The 23918-nt window shown below is 35.8% G+C and overlaps 1 protein-coding gene across 1 annotated transcript in view; it reads right to left on the bottom strand.

Annotated features, from left to right (window-relative positions):
* Vps13D (vacuolar protein sorting 13D) overlaps positions 1 to 23918 on the bottom strand; it is a 1260195-nt gene that overhangs the window by 122825 nt on the left and 1113452 nt on the right. The window contains exons 70-71 of the mRNA XM_090393926.1: positions 21257 to 21393; positions 3209 to 3384 (exon numbers count right to left, since the gene is read on the bottom strand). Coding sequence (XP_090250052.1) covers positions 3209 to 3384; positions 21257 to 21393 — 313 coding nt within the window. The remainder of the gene's footprint in view (positions 1 to 3208; positions 3385 to 21256; positions 21394 to 23918) is intronic.

The raw sequence follows: 23918 nt of genomic DNA, 5'->3' as shown, positions 1-23918 counted from the left end.
GATCTTAATAAATTTTAATTTATTAAATAACTAGATATTCCAGTGTCCTCTGAAATGCTTGTTTGAGAGAATTGTCAACCAACTCAATTATTCTTATTAAACTTTGTGTTACTCATACATGACTACTATTTAATAAAACCACGATGTCCCTCCATCCCAACCAAAAGAAAGGCATATTATTCTTGAATTTATTTTTCCATAATATAACAACGTAGCTAAGGATATAAATTAAATTATACTTTAATAAATACTTTCCGATATTTCGGCAACGTCACGTTGCCATCTTCTAAAGGAACTTACAAAAAAAAAAAGGTACGTGCACGTAAGCACTACAACACAGTAACTGGGAATGAAGAGATGAAGCTATTGTTCTCCTAAAAGTCCTGATGATGCCCTCTAGCAGGCTAAATAGGTGTTCTTGGCCGTTGGGCTGAAGGTCTGCTGATGTAAGCCTCCCAAATTTGGGGCAGTCAAATACAACCAAATTTGTATTTGCTACGGTGTATTACTGTAGCTTTTTTCCACCGTATTCTGTGGCATGTATCCAGAGCATGGTCTGCAAGACCAGAATGGTTGTACTTGTGAAACCGGATGTAGTCCTTGTGTTCAGAAATTCTGATATTCGCTGTCCTGCCTATTTGGCCAAAGTAAGACAGTTTACAACTGCAAGGGACCTGGTGTACACCAGGTAGGTCTAGGGGAAGTGGTTGGTCTTTAGTGGAGCGGATAAGGGATGCCAATTTTCTCTAAGGTTTGTAACAGGAGGTCAGGTCATGCTTTTTTAAGATTTTGGTAATCTTTTCCGAGGTGCCTCGGATGTACGGAATGGTGATGGATTTAGAGTAATCCTTGTTCTGGAGGGGGGGGGGTCTGTGGTTTGTAGGTTCTAATATTTTTTGGATTTTTTTTTTTGGGGGGGTAGCCATTGGCTGAGAAAGTGTTGAGGATGTGATTTATTTCAGTGTTTAGGGCCAAGTCGTTTGAACAGATTAGTTTAGCCCTGTTGTATAGTGTTTTCACTACCCCATATTGTTGTGAGGGGGGTGGGGGAATTGTTGGTGAATGTATCTGCCTGCATGGGTGGGTTTTCTGTAAATTGAGAAAACCAAGGTTCTAGGCTGGCGGGTGACTAGTGTGTCTACAAAAACCAACCATATGGCTTCGCTACGTTGATGATGTGTTCACTATTGGCCACATGGCTCTGAAACACTTCTCTCCACACTTAAACAACCAACACCCCTGGTGTTGGTTGTTTAAGTGTGTTAAGAAGTTGGTTAAAACAAATTCACCCTGGAAAAAGAGGAAAAAAAACAGCCTCCTTTTCCTAGACACGCTAGTCACCCGCCAGCCTGATGGAACCTTGGTTTTCTCAGTTTACAGAAAACCCACCCATACAGGCAGATACATTCACCAACAATTCTCCCCCCCCCCCCCCACAACAATATGGAGTAGTGAAAACACTGTACAACAGGACTAAACTAATCTGTTCAAACAACTTGGCCCTAAACACTGAACTAAATCACATCCTCAACATTTTCTCAGCCAATGGCTACCCCCCCCCCCAAAAAAAAATCCAAAAAATATTAGAACCTACAAACCACAGACCCCCTCCACAACAAGGATTACTCTAAATCCATCACCATTCCTTACATCTGAGGCACCTCGGAAAAGATTACCAAAATCTTAAAAAAGCATGACCTGACCTCCTGTTACAAACCTTACAGAAAATTGGCATCCCTTATCCGCTCCACTAAAGACCAACCACTTCCCCTAGACCTACCTGGTGTATACCAGGTCCCTTGCAGTTGTAAACTGTCTTATTTTGGCCAAACAAGCAGGACAGCGAATATCAGAATTTCTGAACACAAGGACTACATCCGGTTTCACAAGTACAACCATTCTGGTCTTGCAGACCATGCTCTGGATACACGCCACAGAATACGGTGGAAAAAAGCTACAGTAACACACCGTGGCAAATACAAATTTGAAAGATTATTTATGGAATCAGCCTCATCCCTAAGAAATTGTCCAAACCTCAACAAATTTGATTGTATGCGACTGTCCCAAATTTGGGAGGCTTACATCAGCAAGACCTTCAGCCCAACGGCCAAGAACACCTAATTAGCCCACTAGAGGGCACCATCAGGACTGTTAGGAGAACAATAGCTTCCTCTTCATTCCCAGTTACTGTGTTGTAGTGCCTACGTGCATGTACCTTTTTTTGTAAGTTCCTTTAGAAGATGGCAACGTGACGTTGCCAAAATATTGGAAAGTATTTATTAAAGTATAATTTAATTTATATCCTTAGCTACGTTGTTCAATTCCTTAAGTGTTTTGATAATGCATAACCAATGTATAAGCCTGTCTACGAGATATCCATAATATAACAAACATGGATAATAGTTAAATGATAAGGGAATTTCTCTCTGGTTTCTCCAAATCAGAGGATTGCCTTAATATTTAAACTTTTATCATAACAATTTATGTTTGTGATAATAGCTATACATGCATATGATGTATGAAATGACAAAAAAAGTAATCCCAATTTTGTGGTAAAGAAAAAAATCTTATGATTATAGCTATCTGAAAAACTATTTCTGGTATATAAACATACCAGCTACTGAATTAGAAACTTTTATGCAGATGATTAAATGTCACTTACCAAGTGTAAATGCAAAATATTGGGCCAAGTGCATCACTGCATGTTCAAAGAAACTATTTAAGAATTCTGCTGGTCAGTAATAAGTAAACATAAATAGTGCTGATCAAAATGAGAAAAACAAAGGATCTTTCCGAGTTTGATAAAGGGCTTATTGTGAGTGCCTTTGAAATTTTGAAAACAGCAGATCTAGGGTGTTTAATCAGTGGAAAAATAACCTATTTTATTTGTCAAAGAGGTGTGCCTGTGGTCCTAAGACAGTCTGTCAGGAATGAGGATTGATGTAATCTGAAGAAACTGAACTTCCAAATGTGCAGAAATTGACCGAAGCTTTTAATGCAGGCTGTTCCTGACCCATATCTCACCGAACTATGTGCAGGGAATTGAAGAGGATTGGTATTGACAGTTGCATGCCTTTACAGAAACCACTGTATTAAATAAAAGTTTCTAGTTCAGTGGCTGGTATGTATAGTTCTGAGATAAATAATTCTGAGAGACCATTTATTATCATATACATATTATTTGTGATATTAAAAAATCCTAACAAACCTAATTCAACAATAGCATCTTCAAACCTCACAAAGCGGAAACCCATTTTTTGCTTTATTTCCTGCAGCTCAGATGGCAAATTTCCAGAGGTTAGAACACTAAGGCGAACTTGTGCAAGACTAAGTTTGAGAGTACTAAAGTAAAACCACTGAGAAGACACTGATGCTGCTTGGATTCTACAACAAGAAATAAAATAAAAGATTTATACTTATAATATTGCATGCTTTTAGCCACATCTCAATGATGAGAAAGTAAAATTTCGTTTTGGCATTTTAAGCTGAATAGAGAATTAATGATTGATTTTTATAGAACATAATAATTATACTCTATTTCATAAAAGGATAAGAAGCATTTATGAATTTTGACAGATGTAGTCAATGGGACAACAGATCTATTTGGTAACCTAAATAGTGGACAGAATATGCAAGCAGAGACATTTTGATTACTTATCTACTATATAACAATTGTGAAGTATGAATGAATTTCATCATCCAGATACACATTTTCATTCTTGAATAAATTTGCTAATTTATGTATCAAGCAATCTAATAATAATAATGTAACAAGAATGATATAATTAAACATTTTCTTTATCCCCTTCACCATTTATAGTGATGTAATGCAATTTTCTTTTATGTAATGAAATTTAATTTATCTTTGTAATTAAATTCATATCTTCATTTTGAAAATTATTATAAAAATTTTGTTAATAAATCATTAGATAAAATTTTGTACTTGTCATTAACACAGTTGTAACTTTATTTTATGTTATAAGATATAGCTAAACTTTGGCAATGTTTCATTGCAGCGAAAACAGTTTCAAAGTTCAAGAGTTGGACTTAATTTCAGCAAAAATATACCAAGATATCATTATTTTACTTAAATCAGCTGAAAATGTACAATAAAAGTATTTTTCTTACCTGAAAATTCATTTTCCACATTGTTTTGTCCTAACTGTATGAGGAGAGCACTATTAAGTTTAACAAGAGTTTGAAGGAAGTGTGCAGACATTTAGGAAGCAGCACAAACAGCTGTTGAAGGTGTTTTGGTTTCTTTTTCTTTATTTATTTTAAGCAATAAATGAATTTGAAGACAGAACATTTTTTTTAATCATGACAGATGCAGTGTTTTCTTGCAAGAAGTATTCTTTGTAATATTGTGTATTGTAGAATACTTATATAAGATGGAAACTGTATTCATACAGAGAAAGAATCGATTTCATCAGTATGAAAAAATTGCTTGCAGAACTGTCAAACTGTTTACACTGAAGTCTATCTAGGCAAGACAAGAATATTTCTTTCTTTCAGTTTATGGGGGAAGAGAGAGAGAATTATTAAAAAAGGCATTTTTGAATGAAAGTTAGATTGCTCTCATTTTTGAATTGATTGTATTGAATGTACCAAAATGCCGAAGTTGTTACTCCTAGTAAGGATTAGCAAAAAAATTTTTTTCTTTGCTTAAAAAACTTTTTTTTTTAAATTTTTGAAATTGAATTTTATTATTATTATTAACATCTGACCTCCATAGAGTTCAGGTGCCCACTATTGCACATAATGCTCATCCAACCATGCTTTAAACTGATTCAATGTGTCCATATTAACAACATATGCAAATAATGCATTCCACTCACTCACTAACGACTCTCCATGCAAAGAACCTATTCCTCATCCTCCTTATACAGTTTCCAGAGATAACTTGTGCAATTTGGCCCCTGAATTTCAGGTCCTTGTCCACCATCACTCCTAGATCTCCTTCTTTATGAAATCTTTTTTAAACATATTTTATGAAAATAATTATAATTACAGAATTTTTAATATAAGGCATTGTTTAATTAATAAAAAGTCATACAAAGATAATTATTTCTATATCATTCATCTGAATGAAACGTGTCAGATACTTTATAACATCATGATACAAATAGATAATTTTTGATTATCTATTTGTATCATATAGTGTTTTATTATTCATGTTAGAGTCATGCTAGATTATTAATGTTATTCTATTATTCATTATAGAATAACATGAATAATCTATATTATTCATGTTTAATGGAATATTAACAGCACTGAGAAAAGATTAAAACTAATTTTAATACTTTCAATATTTCATCTCCGTCACTGAGATATCTTCGGAGATTACAAAAAATCCCCGAAGATATCTCTGTGACGGAAATGAAATATTGGAAGTATTAAAATTAGTTTTAATCTTTTTTCAGTGCTGTTAATATTCCATTAAACCTCTAACATGAATTCTTCACAGCACTTAAGCCTCAACACACGTATTCTATATTATTATTTACAGTTTATTATAAACAAGAAATTATTTTCTTGTTATCCTTTATCCAAGTGTAAGTATGTGAAGTAACATAACAACAGGCTATTTTTATATGAAGATACCTCATTTCACATTGGAATGAGCCAGTATTCCATATTGAACAGCACATTTCCTTTTTTATATATGTATACTTTGTGCATTATACTGTTCTTTTCAACATATAAGAAATTACAGGCAGTCTCCCTCAACTTATGTATATTCAGACTGATGCAAATCATCCTGAAAGGAGTACGGAAAAAATTCAAGTTGCAAAAATTTTACTTACCATGCGTACGTTACTTGTATGCCACCTAATATTATCATCGGCAAGGCAGACAGCATATGTGGTGCATGTTTGTACTTTCCTTACTAATGAACACAGATGGACTGTGTAATCATACATGTTCATAATTTTTAGTATTTGTGTGTGATAGGTAGAAGAGTACAATCATGACCAGAAAAAAGAAACAGAAATGGAAAAAGTGAACCCGAGCATAAATGCATCAAAGTGGATCTCAAGATGAACATAAAAATTATAAAGAAAAAAAAAAAATTGGTACTTTTCTAATAATCATCTTTTAAAAAATTCTGTAATGGGTAAATAATGCATCCTACTGAATTTTTAAAAGTTTTTGAAGTTGATTTTCATGTTGTTACAGCAAGTGATAAAATAGTCTTCACCATAAGTTTCTCTTGCTATGTGCACTAACAACACTCTGACCATGATGCTTATATAACATAATGTTTTTCCTCGACAAAAAATGTCTGATAATGCCAGCAGAGATGTTTTAACATCAATGTATTAATAAGCTATTATAGGGTAAAGCAACTGCAAGACAGAGAGCCTAATGCTAGTGGTCTTAAAAATCCAGAGAGAAATTATTATTGTACGGGTACCCCCATGGAGACCAAAGACTCATTGCAGGAGACCAATTTATCCACACAATCTATCATACCTCTCCTTGAACCCATTAACAGACAAAGTGCCAACAACTGACTCTGTTAATTAACTCATTCACAACTCTCCAAGTAAAAAATCTAGCCCTGACACCACTACAAAACACACTTTTACTCAACTTCCAGGGAGATGACCTCTTCTTCTGTTCTTCTCTAGCTAAGTGCTGAAATTTTTCCCTTACATCAATCCTAAAAAACCCGTTAAGTAACTTAAATGTTTCCATCATATCCCCCTTTTTATCACCTATCAACCAACTTCTGCAGTCAACACACCCTTAATCTATACTCATAGGGAGTGTTTCACAGCTCACTCACCATCTTGGTTGCTCGCCTCTGAATTCTCTCCACTACTTCCTCATCCCTAAGAAATCCAGGAGACCAAAACTAAGCATAATCCAGATGTGGATATATCAAGGCCTTATAAACAGGAATAATAACTTCCTTATCTCTACCTGATAGTATGTTCTTCAATAGCCAAATAATCTTATGAGCTACTTTAGCAACCATAGCAATATGTCCTCTAACCTTAAAATATATATATATATATATATATATATATATAGTAATATATTAATTAATATATGTATTTGGGATAAATATTTGAAGTTTTTATTTATAATTTAAATATTTATAATTTAAATTATATGTATGGGCAGCCTATTTATAATTTTTATAAATAGGCAGCCCAGTATGGGCAGCCTATTTATAATTTAAATAGGCTGCCCATACTGGCAGCCTATTTAAATTATCATGCAAGCTCTACACATTGCCCTGATTGACGATTTCATTTGCATCATTACCAAACAATTGAATATTTTCTTTCAGGTTATTTTTTATATCATTTATGTACAAATTAAACTGCAGTGGTCATAGCACCGAACCTTGTGGCACACAGCTAGTCAACTACACCATTAAGCTGGAGCTAAAAAAAAAAAAAAACTGTGAAGAGAATTCGATGAGAAAGATATCAAACAAATATATGAGCAGTACAAAGGACAGGCTAGAAGAGCAGCCAGTGTGGTAAGAAAAGCAAAAGCAGAGCATGAAAGGAAACTAGCAGTGCAGTCCAAAGAAAAGATAATACCAAAGAGTTCCTTTGGTATGTTGCAAGTAAAAGGAACAACGTTTATGGTAGAATAATTTTAATGAAAGCCAGTGGTAGGGAGAGAATTGAATCAGGTGAAATAGTAGAATTATTAAGTGAACACTTTGCACGAGTATATCATCCAGGTGGGGGATAGAAGAGAGAGAGAGAGTGAGAGAAAGGATTATATGGAAACTGAGGTAAATGAATTGGAGACACATAGCATATTACAGAACCTTGATGTCAATTCAACGATGGGATTAGATGATATACTAGCTTGAGTTTTACAAGAAGATGCTAGGGAATTGGCAGTGCCTTTGACCATGTTATTTAATCTAAGACTGTTCTGCATTAGTCTCGGGGGGGGGGGGGAGAAAGGAAAATAATTCCATTGCATAAATAGAGCTCCAAGACTGCTGTAGCAAATTACCAACTGATCAGTATATCAGGGGTTGTCAAGGTACTGGAGAAGTTGGTCAAGAGAAAAATACAGGAATGGATAGATAGAAATGGCATACTATATGGGTAGAGGTGGCAACATGGTTTTGTGAAGGGTAGATGATGCCTCAGTAATTTGCTGACATTTTATAATACAATGACAGCTGAGAATTGGATTTTGCAAAAGTTTTTGACAGGATTCCGATTGGAATTCTAATAAATAAACTGCAGCACATGGGGATGGATATTATTTAACCTTTATATCAATGACTGTCAGAGGGAATTGACCTGATGTCATAAGAACTTCTGGTTGCCATAGGATGAAGACAATTAAGTGGTTTCGCTTAAAAGAGGAGGGTGTGAGGAATCGTTTTAGGGAGAGAGTGTTAGAGAGGATTTCGGATGGACTGGAAAGTGTACAAGATTGGTGGAAACATAATTCAAAAGTAATCCTGAGCTGTGCAATCGAGGTGCTTGGTGAGACATCCGGAAAGATTAGAGAGCAGAAGGAGGGTTGGTGGTGGAATAATGATGTACAAGTGGCAGTGACAGCTAAGAGGAAGACAAAGCAGAAGTGGGATGAGTCAAGAGTGGAAGAGGACAGAGAGGTGTACAAAGAGAGAAAGCAAGAAGCCAAGAGAGTTGTGGCACAGGCGAAGGCCATGGCATATCAAGATCTGTATGATCAATTAGAAACAAAGGAAGGACAGAGGAAAATTTACCAACTAGCGAAATGTAGAAATAAAGCAGCTAAGGACATCTTACATGTGAGGCAGATCAAAGATGCTGAAGGAAGAGTATTATGGAGAGATGTGGACATAAGAAACAGATGGAAAATATACTTTGAGGGACTTTTGAATGAGGAAAATGCAAGGACTCACAGAGGAGATGGGCAGCCTTCTGAGGAGATGGTGCAGACCATCAGTAGAATGGAAGTAACGGAGACCATGAAGAGGATGAGGAATGGAAAAGTGGTGGGCCCCGACAGAATTCCAGTGGAGGCATGGAAGGCACTGGGGGAAGAGGGAATTGACCTGCTGTGGGACCTGTTCATGAAAGTTTGCCAACATGAAAATATACCCGAGGAATGGAGGGAGAGTACTCTTGTTCCCATCTACAAGGGTAAAGGGGATGCACAAGACTGTAAAAATTACAGAGGAATAAAGTTGATGTCCCACACAATGAAGATCCTAGAAAGGGTTCTTGATGGTAGATTGAGGGAGGAGGTGGAGATTGCAAAGGAACAATTTGGCTTCATGCCTGGTAGATCAACAACAGATGCTATCTTTGGGTTACGACAGATGATGGAAAAATATCGAGAGAAACAAAGGGAGCTACATCTGGTATTTATTGATCTGGAGAAAGCATACGATAGAGTGCCAAGGCAAGAAATCTGGAGGTGTCTGAGGGAGAAGAAGGTGCCGGAGAAATATGTCAGGTTGGTGTGGGAAATGTACAGAAATGTGAAGACAAGTGTTCGGACCTGTTTGAGACAGACAGAAAGTTTTCAAGTAACAGTTGGCTTGCATCAAGGGTCAGCATTAAGTCCGTTTCTGTTTAATATTGTGATGGAGGTGTTAACAGAGGAGGTGAGAGAAGATGCACCTTGGACAATGTTGTATGCAGATGACATCTTGCTGTGTGTAGATTCAAAAGAAGAAGCGGAAACTAAACTGGAAAGATGGAGAAAAATACTGGAAGAGAGAGGTATGAGATTGAGCAGAAGTAAGACAGAGTATATGTGTTGCGCAGTGGGCGGTGGCCAGGAGACAGATTTGGAGCTGGAAGGAAATGTCATCAGGAAGGTGAGAGACTTTAGATACCTACGTTCAACAGTGGAAGAAGATGGAGGAGCTGAGAAGGAAGTGGGATGCAGGATACAAGCAGGTTGGAGGAACTGGAGGGAGATGGCTGGAGTGTTATGCGATAAGAGGGTGCCGATCAATCTGAAAGGCAAAATTTATAGGACAGTAGTGAGGCCAGCTATGACATATGCTATAGAAACTGTGGCCCCGAGGAAAAATAACATCAGCAGGATGGAAGTAGCAGAGATGAGAATGCTTAGGTGGATGTGCGGTGTGACCAGAAAGGATCATCTGAGAAATGACTATGTCAGGGGAACAGTGAAAGTTACGAACTTAGGAGCGAAAATACAGGAGGCAAGGTTGAGATGGTTTGGTCATGTGATGAGGGAGGACGAATATGTGGGAAGAAGGGTCATGCAGATGGATGTGCAAGGAAGGCGGAAGTGTGGGCGGCCAAAGAAGAGATGGAGGGAGCTGGTAGAAGAGGACTTGAAGATGAAGAACTTGGATGTGGTGACAGCCCAAGACAGGAAGGTGTGGAGGAGACTCATAACAAACAGTGACCCCACTTAAGTGGGAGAAGCTGTAGAAGAAGATATCAATGACTGTCAGTGGATTGCAGGGGGATATTCAGTAGTTTGCAGATGATGTGAAGCTGGGAAGGGTTATTAGTAATAGTGCAGATGTGGTAATCCTGTAAGAGGATTTGAATAAGCTAAACAGATGGGCAAATGAATGGAGGTGTCGATTTAATGCGGCAAAATGTAAGGCCTTGAGGTTTGTGATACATCGATGGGATGCTGCATATTCTATTGGATAAGCTATACTGGAGGAAGTAGGGGAGACAAGAGATCTCGGGTTGATGATTGATAGAAACCTAAAATTCAGGGGACATATTGCAAAGGTAGTGATAGTAACACAGAGGATTGCTGCAATAATGAGAAGGATGATGACCCGCAGAGATAAAAGAGTTATCATTCCATTGTATAAGACCCTGATCAGACCACACTTAGCCTATTGTTCTCAGATTTGGTCCCCAGGATTTGAAGGGGATAAATTAACTGTGGAAAGGGTACAAAGGCAGATAACAAAGACAGTTTCAAGACTGTACAATGATAGTTATGAGGATCGGCTGAGGGAATGTGGACTGCAGAGTTTGGTGGATAGAAGGAGATGTGATATGATTGAGACTTTTGAACTGTTGAGAGGTGGTTATAGGGTTGACACTGGGGAGTTCTTTCGCTTGGTTGAACAGAGGGAAGGAGTGATGACAAGTGGCCATACCTGGAAGTTATGAAAGGAAACTGTGAGCAAGAGGGTGAGGAGTGGTTTCTTTGCATGGAGGGTGGTTGAACCATGGAATGCATTGCCTGATAGAGTGGTGAGAGCGAGAATGGTCAATGAGTTTAAGGAGTGGTATGATGGACTTTGTGTTTCCTAGGAGGGACCTCCCACGATGAGTGTTGATAGACTTGTGTTTCCTAGGAAGGACCTCCCATGATGTGTCTTTTGGCTCCTTGGAGGCCTAAATAATAATATATAGTTGAAGTGAATAAGAGGGTGGTTGATGGAGAGATATTAGAGAGTACTTTATTCAGAAGTAAAGTTTAGTAGAAGGTGGTGTACCACAAGGCACTGTTTGTGAGCTGCAAACTATATAATTTGTACATGAACGATATAATGCTGTGCAATACTTCAACCTTAGTATCACCTCTGGGTCTGGCTGCCACTGACGAGACCTCAATAAAAGTCGAAACCAGTCTGGGTAGTGACCCTTCCGATAATGCATGGCATTATACATAACTGTAAGGATGTGCTTTGCATTGTGGAATACTAAGGCAAGTGATGTGAAGTCATTAGTATCTATATAGGAGTTGTCCCAGTCCTGATTATATTTCAGATGCAAACTTTTTTGCTTACACTTGGATAAAGGATTAAACCAAGTATATAAAATCTTGGTATCTTAATTTAAAGTAAAACCAAGTGGAAAAACTTACAACAACTATCTCTAATCCAGAGTATTTTAATAATAAGTTGACACCTTCTGGCTACTCGTATACTGAAAAATGACTTCGCCATTACTATCAACCTCAATAAAGGTCGAAACTGGTTCTCTGTAGTGATCCTTCCCATAATGCACAGCATTGTACATACCCACAAGGATATGAGCTCTCAGACTCTTCCATCTTGAATTCTCTTTGTCTGCTTTAAGTATAATAATTTCATCATTGTTACAAACTTCTTAAAGCATTTTGGAAGTTTATTTTGCATTTGGTTAGACTATAATAAATTTAGTTTAATCCTTCATTCAAGTGTAAGCAAACAAAGTTTGCACCTGAAAATATCTTCAGGACTAAGGTAAGGTGGTGCAACACCAGGCAACTCTGAGCAAAGGTGGACCAAGCTCTCATCACTCCTTGTCTCAGTATCCCCCATAATGCAAAGCACATCTCCTTGTGGATATGTATACTGCTATGCATTAAGGGAAGGGCCACTACCCAGACCGGTTTCAACCTTCATTGAGGTCTCGTCAGTGGGAGGCAGACCCAAACGTGGAGATACTAAGGCAGAAGCAATAGGAGAGGTCATATTTACCTATACAAGTTGCCAACAGGTGTACCACCTTATTATTGAATTACTCTGGATTTAGAGAAAGAAGTTGGAAACTTGTATAGGTAAATATGACCTCTCCTATTGCTTCTGCCTTAACATCTCCACATTTGGATCTGATTCCCACTGACAAGACCTCAATGAAGGTCGAAACCAGTCTGGGTAGTGGCCCTTCCCTTAATGCATAGCAGTATACATGTCTGCAAGGAGATGTACTTTGCATTATGGGAGATACTGAGACAAGGAGTGATAAGAGCTTGGCCCACCTTTGCTCAGAATTGCACCACCTTACCTCAGTCCTGAAGATATTTTCAGGGGCAAACTTTGTTTGCTTACACTTGGATAAAGGATTAAACTAAATTTATTTTATTCTGAAAGCATTATTATTTTTTTATTATTATTATTACGGGTATCTCCATGGAGTCAGTAGACTCATCGCGGGAGACCCAAACTAGCAAAACAATATCTGTCATATCTCTTCTTGAATTCATTTACAGATGAAGAGCTCACAACAAAGTCAGGCAATGAATTCCACTCATTCACCACCCTCCAGGCAAAAAATCTTGTTCTGACACCTTTGTTTACCACACTCTTCTTTAATTTCCAGAGATGACCTCTTGTTCTTCCATCACTATCACACAGCTGAAACATTTCCCCTGCATCAATCCTATAAAAACCTTTTAGTAATTTGAATGTTTCTATCATATCCCCTCTTCTTCGCCTATCAACCCATCTCTGCAATCCACAAGCTCTCAATCTATCAATGTAGGGAGCATTTTTTATATCACTCACCAACTTGGTCACTCTTCTCTGAACCCTCTCCACAGCCTCCTCATCTCCAAGGAATCCAGGTGACCAGACCTGAGCACAGTAATCCAAATGTGGAAGTATCAATGCTTTATAAAGGGGAATAATAACCTCTTTATCTCTGGATGTCAGTGTGTTCCTCAACAACCAAGTAATCCTATGTGCAATCTTGGACACCTTAGCAATGTGTCCTCTGAACTTCATCTCCTTATCTACCAATACCCCTAAGTCCCTAGCCTCATCAATCTCTTGGAGTACCTTTCCATCTATGTAGTACACAGCTGGTAATCTTTTAATCCCAAAATGCAAGACTTTACACTTTTCCACATTGAACTGACATCCATTTTCTTTTGCCCATTTTACCAGCTTATTTAAATCCTCCTGCAAACTTTCAACATCAGCTTGATTTTTTATTGCACTACACAACTTTGCATCATCAGCAAACAACTGAATATCTCCCTTTAAGCCGTTTCCTATATCATTTATATACAAATTAAACAACATTGGCCCAAGCACAGAGCCCTGAGGCACACCACTGGTCACCTGCCTCATTCTGGATTTTCACAGCTTTAGAGAAAGCATCTTTCTCTAAAGCTGTGAAATTATTTTTTGGCATGTAACTGCTTAATTAAACTAAAGTGCTAAGTAATCTTGGGGATAATGCCTCTTCATGAGATGACAGAAATTTATTAGCTTTTTTAACACTGGTCATAACGCCACTTTTGGAATGTGTCTGGAAGTGATGTCATAATTAAATTAGAACTAAAGCTTCTAACTAATATAAAATTAAAATAAATAAGATTAAAATTAAAATAAGATTATTATTTGAAACATTTAATACAAATTTATTAGATTATTTTTTATGCCTATATAACCTACTTTCGTTTAGGAGTGCCCCTTTTTTTACGTCATTGGCTTTTTACTCAAATCTTAGGGCATTACATGATGTGTTATAAAACTAATATATGAAGAATAATATAGGAGGAAATTTGGACATACCTATTTGAATGTTGTTGGCTGTCTCCTTATCCCAGCAATATGCATTCATCTGCTGTTAAGCTGTTAAAGGAAGGGGGTTAGGGAAAAGTGGGGGTAAAGCAATATGGGGGAATTATTTGAAAAAAATTGAATTGAAAAAACCTGGGTTTTTTTATATGTATAAAATTATTATTATTAAAGATGGGTAGAGAGTGCTTTGTGTGTGTGTGTGGGGGGCGAGAGAAGGATAAATTATTAGTTGCGTTGGGTAATTCCGATTTTGAAAAATTCTTAATTTCTGTGTTGAGATAATTGCAGTTAGTTGAAAACTTGTAAACATTTATGAATTGTGTGAAGATGACTGATTTTTTAATTGAATAAGGATGGTATGAGTTAAAATGGAGGTAGTTTCCGATATGTGTGGGTTTGTGGAATATTTTCGTGGGTATTTTGTTGTTTGTTTTGACTAAAGTCAGGTTTAGGAAATTGATGGATTTGTCCTGTTCGGTTTCTATGATGAATTTTAGTCTGTTGCAGTAATCGTTAAGGGACACTTGTAAAGTGGTGATATGTGTTGGTTCTCCGATGCATAGAATATCGTCCACCTTGGCCATAAAAGATAATGCCGGGGAACATCACCTTTTATGGCAAAATACATTTTCAAACACACTGACTGTAAGCTGATGTTCACCACAAACCAAAAATTGTCAACACTTCTAAACCTACAAAATCTCACACAAACAAAGAAATATTAGAACAACGTAGCGTACAAATTTCCTTGCCAAAATGACTGTGATGTCACCTACACAGGTTCTACTATCAGGTCTTTATGGGAAACACTTCCGTGAGTGTAACATCCCTATTCCAGAACATTTAAACAATAAAAATCATAACAACAAAAAGAAAAACAGAATACAAAGTACAGGGAAAACAGAAATAGCAGTCCACGGCCTTGAACAAAAACATACCACGCAAATCGACAAGGCCATAATATTAGACATACAAGATAACAAAACAATGTTTAGAATATTGGAAACGACAGCCATAAAATGTGACGAAAACTCGATAAATGTCCATCGACCCTACATAATTTCCGAGAGTTGGAAGCTCTATATCATAAAAATTAGGTCACGACTCTGACCAATAGGAGATAACACAAGCACACCAAAGACAGAAACACCAAGCCGACATGACATTGCCTCCACTTTCCCCAGGAGTTCCGAAGATGACACACAGTCAAAACGGCTCATATCCTGTTACTCCCACCCCTGACCTTTTCCCATCAATCCTTCCTCATCCCTCAAAAATAGTTTCTATTTTCAGATCCTTCTCTCACACCCCCACAAAGCACTCTCTACCCATCCTTAATAATAATAATTTTATACATATAAAAAAACCCGGGTTTTTTTCAATTTTTTTTCAAATAATTCCCCCATATTGCTTTACCCCCCCTTAATACTTAACAGCAGATGAATGCATATTGCTGGGATAAGGAGACAGCCAACAACATTCGAATAGGTATGTCCAAATTTCCTCCTATATTATTCTTCATATATTAGTTTTATAACACATCATGTAATGCCCTAAGATTTGAGTAAAAAGCCAATGACATCGTAAAAAAAAGGGGCACTCCTAAACAAAAGTAGGTTATATAGCCATATAAAATAATAGTTTATTTAGAGGAGTAACATGGGAATTTCCCAGAATTAATACCTATAAATTTATTAGAATTCAGAAAGGGTCCATTTTTGTGAACTCTATTGTATAAGTGCTTGAAGTTTTCTGACAGCCTATGTTATCAATCTTTGTCTATTCTTGAGACCTCTTTCAAATGCATGCTATCTATGGACATTCCATATATTTGGGGATATTAAATTAGCTGGAGTACAATGAACAGGGTGGCCATAAATTAACTTTCCCTCTTTGGAGGTATCTGTAGCTAAAACTAATGCACGGAATGAGACCGCATTTTATATTCAGACTTTCTAAGGCATGGGGAGATGAATTTCACAAAAAAAAAAAAAAAAAAAGTACCAAAAGTCGCCGATAGGAGAAATTTTGGCATTGGCAGAGGCAAAAACAGTCAGATATTTGCAGTAAATGCAGGTAAAAAGGATTATGCAAATTTTATTGTGCATACGTTGCAGCAGTGCCACGAATTCCACTTAAAAAGGGATTGGGAAGGTGCAGGCATTCAAATGACTGACGAATTGTGCTCAATATATCACATCAGTCCATGTGACTCTTGGTTGTTGGGGTATTTGAAATCCGTTGTGTATGTTGTTGGTGTTCCCAACTTGCATGTCTTGAAAGAGAATAAAATGGGCTGCTATGAACATCCAATCTGACTCCTTACACTCAGAGGTAGAGCATATTGCATACCAGATGCAATTTGTTGTACACAAGAAAGGTCGGCACATTGAAAATCGTGTATGTGGTCCAGGGGACCCTGATTCTGATGAATAAAACATTATTTCCTGTGAGTTCAATCACTACATTAATTTATGTGTCTTTCGCAAGTTGTTTTAGTTTAATTATTATTATTCTTATTATCATTGTAACGCATCAGATATCCAGCTGGAATGAGTGACACGGCTGTCACTTACACCGAAATTCCATTTCGATGGTGTAAGTGATCATTCCATTTTATCTGCCTTTAATGTGATTATCCGCTTGTTTTTGGCTCAAGCAGCACCAAAATTTCCCATATTGGCAATTTTTGGTACTAAATCTTTTTTTCGCGGAAATCATCTCCCCATGTCTTCAACAGTCTCAATATAAAATTTGGTCTCATTCCATTTATTGGTTTTAGCTACAGATGCCTCCAAAGAGGGAAAGTTATTTTATGGCCACCCTGCATACATGATATGCTTTTTGTTTTGTTGAGAAAAAGTCTGATCTGGATTTTTTTTTTTTTTTTTTGTATTTTGGCTTGCAAAATTTTCACTTCTATATATCCTCCGCACTTTTGCAGATGTGTATTTTCTTTGTTTCTTAAAAATGCAGGGATTATAGAGTTATCTCTTCAATTTTTCAAAAAATCAATACTTCCTCGTATTTAAGCTTTTCTAAGAAACATACCTGTTTCTTTGTCTCCCTGTCAAGATGATACATTTATATACAATTTGCTACAAGTAAATTTGCTTGAATAATAAATAATCACATAAATGCACATAATATGCCCAATGATACTTGTGATTAAACTATGATTCCAGTCTTTTCAATTTATAGATATTAATGGTTGTTGGAAAATTTTTATTTTTGTCAGTTTTTCACTTATGTTAAGTGACTCTTGAAGATGCTGTTAGCCATATAGACAGCAAAACATGTTGAGGAAATATATCTAGTATTTGCAGGCATAGACTTCTGTGGCTAACTGGTTCAAAAGACATATTTCAGTGATTACATCACATTTTTTATTATTCAGTTATACAATATACTGAAATAATAGTTCCCGACAAGTTTCGTAAATCATAGGATTTACATCTTCAGGGGTAAATAGTATAACTTAAAGTTTAAACAAGAGAAATTAATAAATACAAATCATAATCGTCTGGCTATTCATAAACTCAAATAACAGAATGCAGATATAAAACGTTATTGACGTTGAACAATACTGGCCGATGTCACGTGTTCTTGTTCTCGTTCATACAGTCCGAGCTCAGATTGCAGTAGATTTTTTATTAGAACTGACCACACTTGATGGAGAATTAAACCGTGATTTTAATTGCATTGAGTTGGATTTTTCAGCATATTAGCATATTTCACAAAAAATAAGCTTAATTAAAACTCTTCGAGACAGAGCATACAATATCTCCAGCACACAAGAAAGATGTAATGAAGAACTAAAATACTTAACACAAATCCTCCAACAGAATGGGTATGAAATAAAAACTATCAAGAGAATCCTTAAAATGCCTCCAACTAACAACACAATAAAACAGGATTACAAAAACGCAATCTCGCTTCCTTATATCAAAAATGTTACAGATAAGCTAGTCAAATTAATGAACAAACATAATGTGAAAGTAGCCTTCCTTCCTATGGAAAAAATCTCAAGATTCCTACATCCACCAAAATCACCTCATCATCCTCTTAAAAAATCAGGAGTCTACAAAAATCCATTGCTCTTGCGGGATTTGCTACGTAGGACAGACAGGAAGATCTGGAGAAATACGCATGGCTGAATACCAAAAAGACGTACAATAAAAAGCAAACAAAAAATGGGTCTTGCTTTCCATACCACTTCCACTGGACATGATGTACTCTGGCAAAAAACGACAATGTCATACATAGAAAATAACAACTGCTACATAAGACAATCAGAAGTAAAACACTTGACCAAAGACTAGAGACCGCAGATATGAGAGTCCTGAGAAAGATTAGAGGCGTGAACAGATGGCATCAATGGCAATATCATATTAAAAATGAGGATATTAGGAAAGAACTTGACATTGTAAGCATCCAGGAATGCGTTAGCAGAGCTAATCTCAGATGGTATGGTCACTTAAATAGAATGGGAGAGGAAAGATTAGCAAAACAAGTGTTCTCTGCCAGGTTGGCAGGAAAACGACCCAGAGGAAGACCAAGATATAGGTGGATTGATACGGTACAAAGTGCCTTAGATGATAGAAATATAAGATCTGATAATGTTGGAGTCTTGACAAGTAACAGACTGATTTGGAGGAAAATTGTAGATAGGAAGTTAGTAATGATGTAATTTTTTCATGTAGTACTGTCATATCCTGTACACCCCTTGAGGGTACATGGCAGGAATTTGATGATGATGACATAAGACAATTTAAAGAAGCTGCTAATATGCTGAAAAACCCAACCCATGAAAATCAAGGTTTAATTCTCCATCAAGTGTGGTCAGCTCTAATAAAAAATCTACCTCAATCTGAGCTCGGACTGTATGAACAAGAACATGTGACATTGTCCAGTATTGTTCAACATCAATGACGTTTTATATCTGCATTCTGTTATTTGAGTTTATGAATAGCCAGATGATTATGATTTGTATTTATTAATTTCTCTTGTTTAAACTTTAAGTTATACTATTTACCCCTGAAGATGTAAATCCTACGATTTACGAAACTTGTCAGGAACTATTATTTCAGTATATTGTATAACTGAATAATAAAAAATGTGGTATAATCACTGAAATGTATCTAGTATTATAAAAATGTATACAAGTTAAAACCTGGTTATTTCGTATTCAAGAAAATCAACTCGTAGTGAATTGCACAGAAATATATCATCTTGACATTGAGACAAAGAAAGGTACATTCCTTAGAAAAGCTTAAATGTAAGACAGTACCTCTTTCCAAGACTTAATTTTTGGACAAATTTCGGAGATATTGCCATAATCCCTGCATTTTCAAGAATCAAAGAAAACTATTTTTAAGAACATAGAAAAGGTTGAAAAGATTTTAACCTCCTCAAGTCTGATGTCAAACATACAAACTTCTACTTGAAAAAATTGATGCAATTTGTAGATAAACTTTCAAACATTCAAATTTACCCATCAGATATATTAGCTAGTTTAGATGTGGTTTCATTATTTACCAATGTACCTGTTGAAGAATCAATAGATATACTTGAAAACATATTTATTCTTGACATCACATGTCTCTTTCATTACTGTCTAAATTCTCGAGAAATATTTTTTTAACAAGTGTGTGTGGGGGGAAGGGGGGGGGGGCATTCACCTTTAAGTGGTAGCTGCTGCCTATTTGACAGCATTTAATCACTTATTTATTATTATTATTATTATTATTACCACGGGCTACTCCAGGAGTCCTTAGACTCATCAAGGGAGGCCCTAAACATCATGTTCACACAACTGTTCAACATTCTCACAATATCTATCATACCTTGCCTTGAACTCGCTCACTGTCATAGCACCCACAACAGACTCTGGCAGCTTATTCCATTCATTTACCACTCTAAAAGCAAAGAACCCAGCTCTAACACCCCTGCTAACCAAGCTCTTGCCCAGCTTCCATGGGTGTCCCCTAGTTCTCCCACCACCAGTCCTGATCTCAAAAATATCATCTGAATTAATCCTATAGAATCCTTTTAGCAATTTGAATGTCTCAATCATATCTCCCCTCTTCCGCCTATCAACTAGTTTCTGCAACCCACAAATCTTCAACCTGTTCTCATATGATTCATTCCATAGACCTGCTATCATCTTAGTCACGCGCCTCTGGATCCTCTCCACCTCCTCCCCATCAAGAAGGAACCGAGGTGACCAAATCTGGGCACAGTAGTCGAGGTGAGGTCTTATCAAGGCTCGGAGTTTGCAGTATGATCTTTGCTGTTCTTGTGCCAATGAACCATATATCAATCAAACCTATTCAATTGAGTAGTGTGTTATCTAATCTCATCTATACCAATTTAGATGCTAGCTTGTTGGTTGGCAGTCTATCCAAGGCCTTCAAGAAATTCAACTATATCACTATACATTCATCTCTCTTATCGAGAGTATATGACACTTTTTTTTTTTTTTTTGATGACTACAAGTATTTGACCAATACATGCATAAAGGAAATGAATATACAATAGTATTTGGATTTTTTTGAAAACCTTTGATAGATTGCCACATGACAATCTTGTGACTAAATCAGTATATTGAATTGAATAATACACTAGTGAGCTGAGTTTACAGCGAAATATGAAATATAGAAAGATGTAGTAAGCAATAACATCAGCAGCAGTTCCCGAAACACTGCATCAGTTCATTCATCTCAATATCATGTCACTAAAACTGTCATGCAAGTGAATATGGCATTGTATAAATGGGCCCTGGTCATAAGTGAAAACCACTGTATGAGCAGATTGTCACTAAGCGAAACATCACCAAGTGAGACATTACTGTATTGCATATAATTCATTAATATATGTAAAAATTGAAAGGTAATTTAAAGAATACAAGGATGTGATTGTTTTATTACATTTATACTATAGTCAAATAATATCATGTACTTGTCTATAATATATACTTGAACCGTGAATAAACAATTTGCAATGTTAAAATTCAACATAACAAACCTTTGTAAGTGATTGTCATTTTCATCCACTTTTTCAAGTTCAGAGTCTGGTTGATTATATCCAGCAAAGTGTAGTATCTTGAGGAGCAGTTTTTCTTCTAACTGGAGAGTGAGATTTCTCATAGTAATAATTAAATGCTGGAATAATAACATGCATGTATGTTTAACATAAGGAATATGCAAATAAAAAAAATGCAACACTCCACATAAAATTTTAACAATTTATCTATAAAAAGAAAGATTTTCTATTATTATTCAAGCACATCCATGAAGTCCAAAGACCAATTGCAGGGAGCCCATTATTTACACAATGCTCAATGTATCTCTCTCTTTGAATTAATTTGTTGACAAAGAATTTACAGATCTCCTTCTTGGTTCCCCATATTAGGCAAATGTTTGCATGTAACATTTTTAAGGGTTTAAAAAGTCTCCTGTCCATCTCCTCCTGAGTCTTCCTCATGATCGGTGTCCCTTTGGTTTATATTTCCAGGCAATATTTGGCCATCTGTCCTCATTCATTCTTTCTACATGGTTTTTCAGGTCTTTCTATAATTTGTGATGTCTTCTGTTAATTATTATTATTATTATTATTATCATCACGGGCAACTCCAAGGAGTCCTTAGACTCATCAAGGGAGGCCCTAAACATCATGTCCAAATTATGGAAAATTTTTTTCTTATTTCTTCATTTCTTATCTTGTCTATTCTTTGATAGCCTGTGAGCGGTCTTAAGAACTTCATTTCTGCAGCTTCCACTTGTCTTTTATCTCGTTCTCCACAAGTCCATGTTTCACTGCCATATTTCAGAATTGGTTTGGCTATTGTTTTATATAGTTTTATTTGGTATTATTTCTGGGAAAATTCCCATGTCATATTTTGGTTGTTGTATTTGTTTTATTATTAGTTTTATTTGGGTTGTTCTAGACATCTGTTTACTGAAGTGTCTGTTCAAAGTTCCAATGACTGCTAGGAATTTTTGCTTTTTATATGCAATATCAATTTCTCCATTGGGGCTTACGTAATTTCCTAGATATTTAAATTTATTTGATTGTTCTATTAATTTGTGTCTGGATGACTAGTTTGCATCTTTTAATTTCTTTACCTTGAAATGCTATTGATTTTGTTTTATTTATTGAGATTTCCATGTCATGTTCTATTGTTTTGTTCGATACATGTAGATTTTTCTGTAATTGGTCTTCATTTTCAGCATACAAAAGGCTGTATGCTTCTTTATTTTCCTATTTTAATGCCTATGATTCTGTTTTTCCTACACTCTCTTGAAAATTTTTCCATATATATATATATATATATATATATATATATATATATATATTGAAGAGTATTGGTGATAATCCACTTCATTGAATAAGACCTCTATTGGTTTTAATTTTCTTGGTTCTTTCATTATTAATTTCTACTTTAATATAATATAGCTTTCTTCCATTATATTTGCTATTCCTTTGGTGGTTTGAGGTGGAGTTTTCAATTCAAAGAGTATATTAATTAATTTTGTTCTGTTAATCTGATTGTATGCTTTCTCTTATACAAGAAGGCCATTGGCAAGTTAAATTATATTCTTTTTTCTATAATTTGTTTGAGTGTGAATGTGGGATCTGTGCAGGATCTTCCTTTCCTAAAGCCGCATTGTTCTCCTCCAATAATTTCCTCAGTCCATGATGTTAAATAGAGTAGATAGGAAGTTAGTAATGATATAATTTTCTCATGTAGTACTATCATATCCTGTACACCCCTTCAGAGTACATGGCAGGAATTTGATGATGATGATGTTAAATTTACTTTTAATTATATCTAGATGTATTTTATAGCACATAATTAATAGGGATATTTCTCTGTAGTTTCCACAATCCATTCTGTTTCCTGTTTTGAATATGTTAATGACTATTGCCGTCTTCCATTCTTGTGGGATGTTTCCTTCTTTCCATATTCTGTTTAGGAATTTAATTAATCGTAACTGAAATGCTTTAGAGCTGTATTTGTATGGTTCTAAATTTATTACATCTTCTCCTGCAGCTTTTCTATTTTTTAGTTTTTCCAATATTATCTTTAGCTCATTAAACTGTATTTGTTCTTCATTTGTTCCTTGACTTATTACTTGTTTTATTTCAATTTGATTATTAATGTATAGAAGCTGGGTGTAGTGATTGGTCCATTCTTTTGGGAAGGGGGCCTTCTAATTGTAGATTATCTTTTGTTTCTTGAGTTATTTTTTTATGATTTTATAGCTCTTTAGTTGAAGTCCATTTGTGTCATGCTTAATTTGTATCTTAATATAAATTTTTCCCAGTCTTGTCTTCTGATTTTCCTGGTTTCTCTTCTTGTTATTGCTCTGATTCTTTTATATTCTATTTCATTTCCTATGGTTCTGTTGTTTAACCATTTAAGGTACATTTCTTTTTTCTTTCTTATAAAAGATTCTACTTCTGGGTTCCAGGTTCTGAGTCCTTTCTTTTTTCTTTGCAGTTTGTTCCTTTCTTTTTTCTTTGTTCCTAAGGCTTCATATGCTGCTTGTTTTACTATTTGTTTAATGTTTTTCCATTCATTTTTTTATATCTGCATGTTCATTTATTTTCTTTGTATGATTTGTAAGTCTTCTTTGATATAGATCTCTGATACTATCTTGCTGTAACTGTTCTATCTTAAATT

The sequence above is a fragment of the Typopeltis vanoorti genome, chromosome 6 (genome assembly GCF_054136105.1).
Source record: "Typopeltis vanoorti isolate ZY-2024b chromosome 6, IOZ_Tvanoo_1.0, whole genome shotgun sequence".
Lineage (NCBI taxonomy): Eukaryota > Metazoa > Arthropoda > Arachnida > Uropygi > Thelyphonidae > Typopeltis > Typopeltis vanoorti.
The sequence above is the reverse complement of the archived record's forward strand: the minus strand, read 5'-3'. Positions and strand labels throughout refer to the sequence as shown.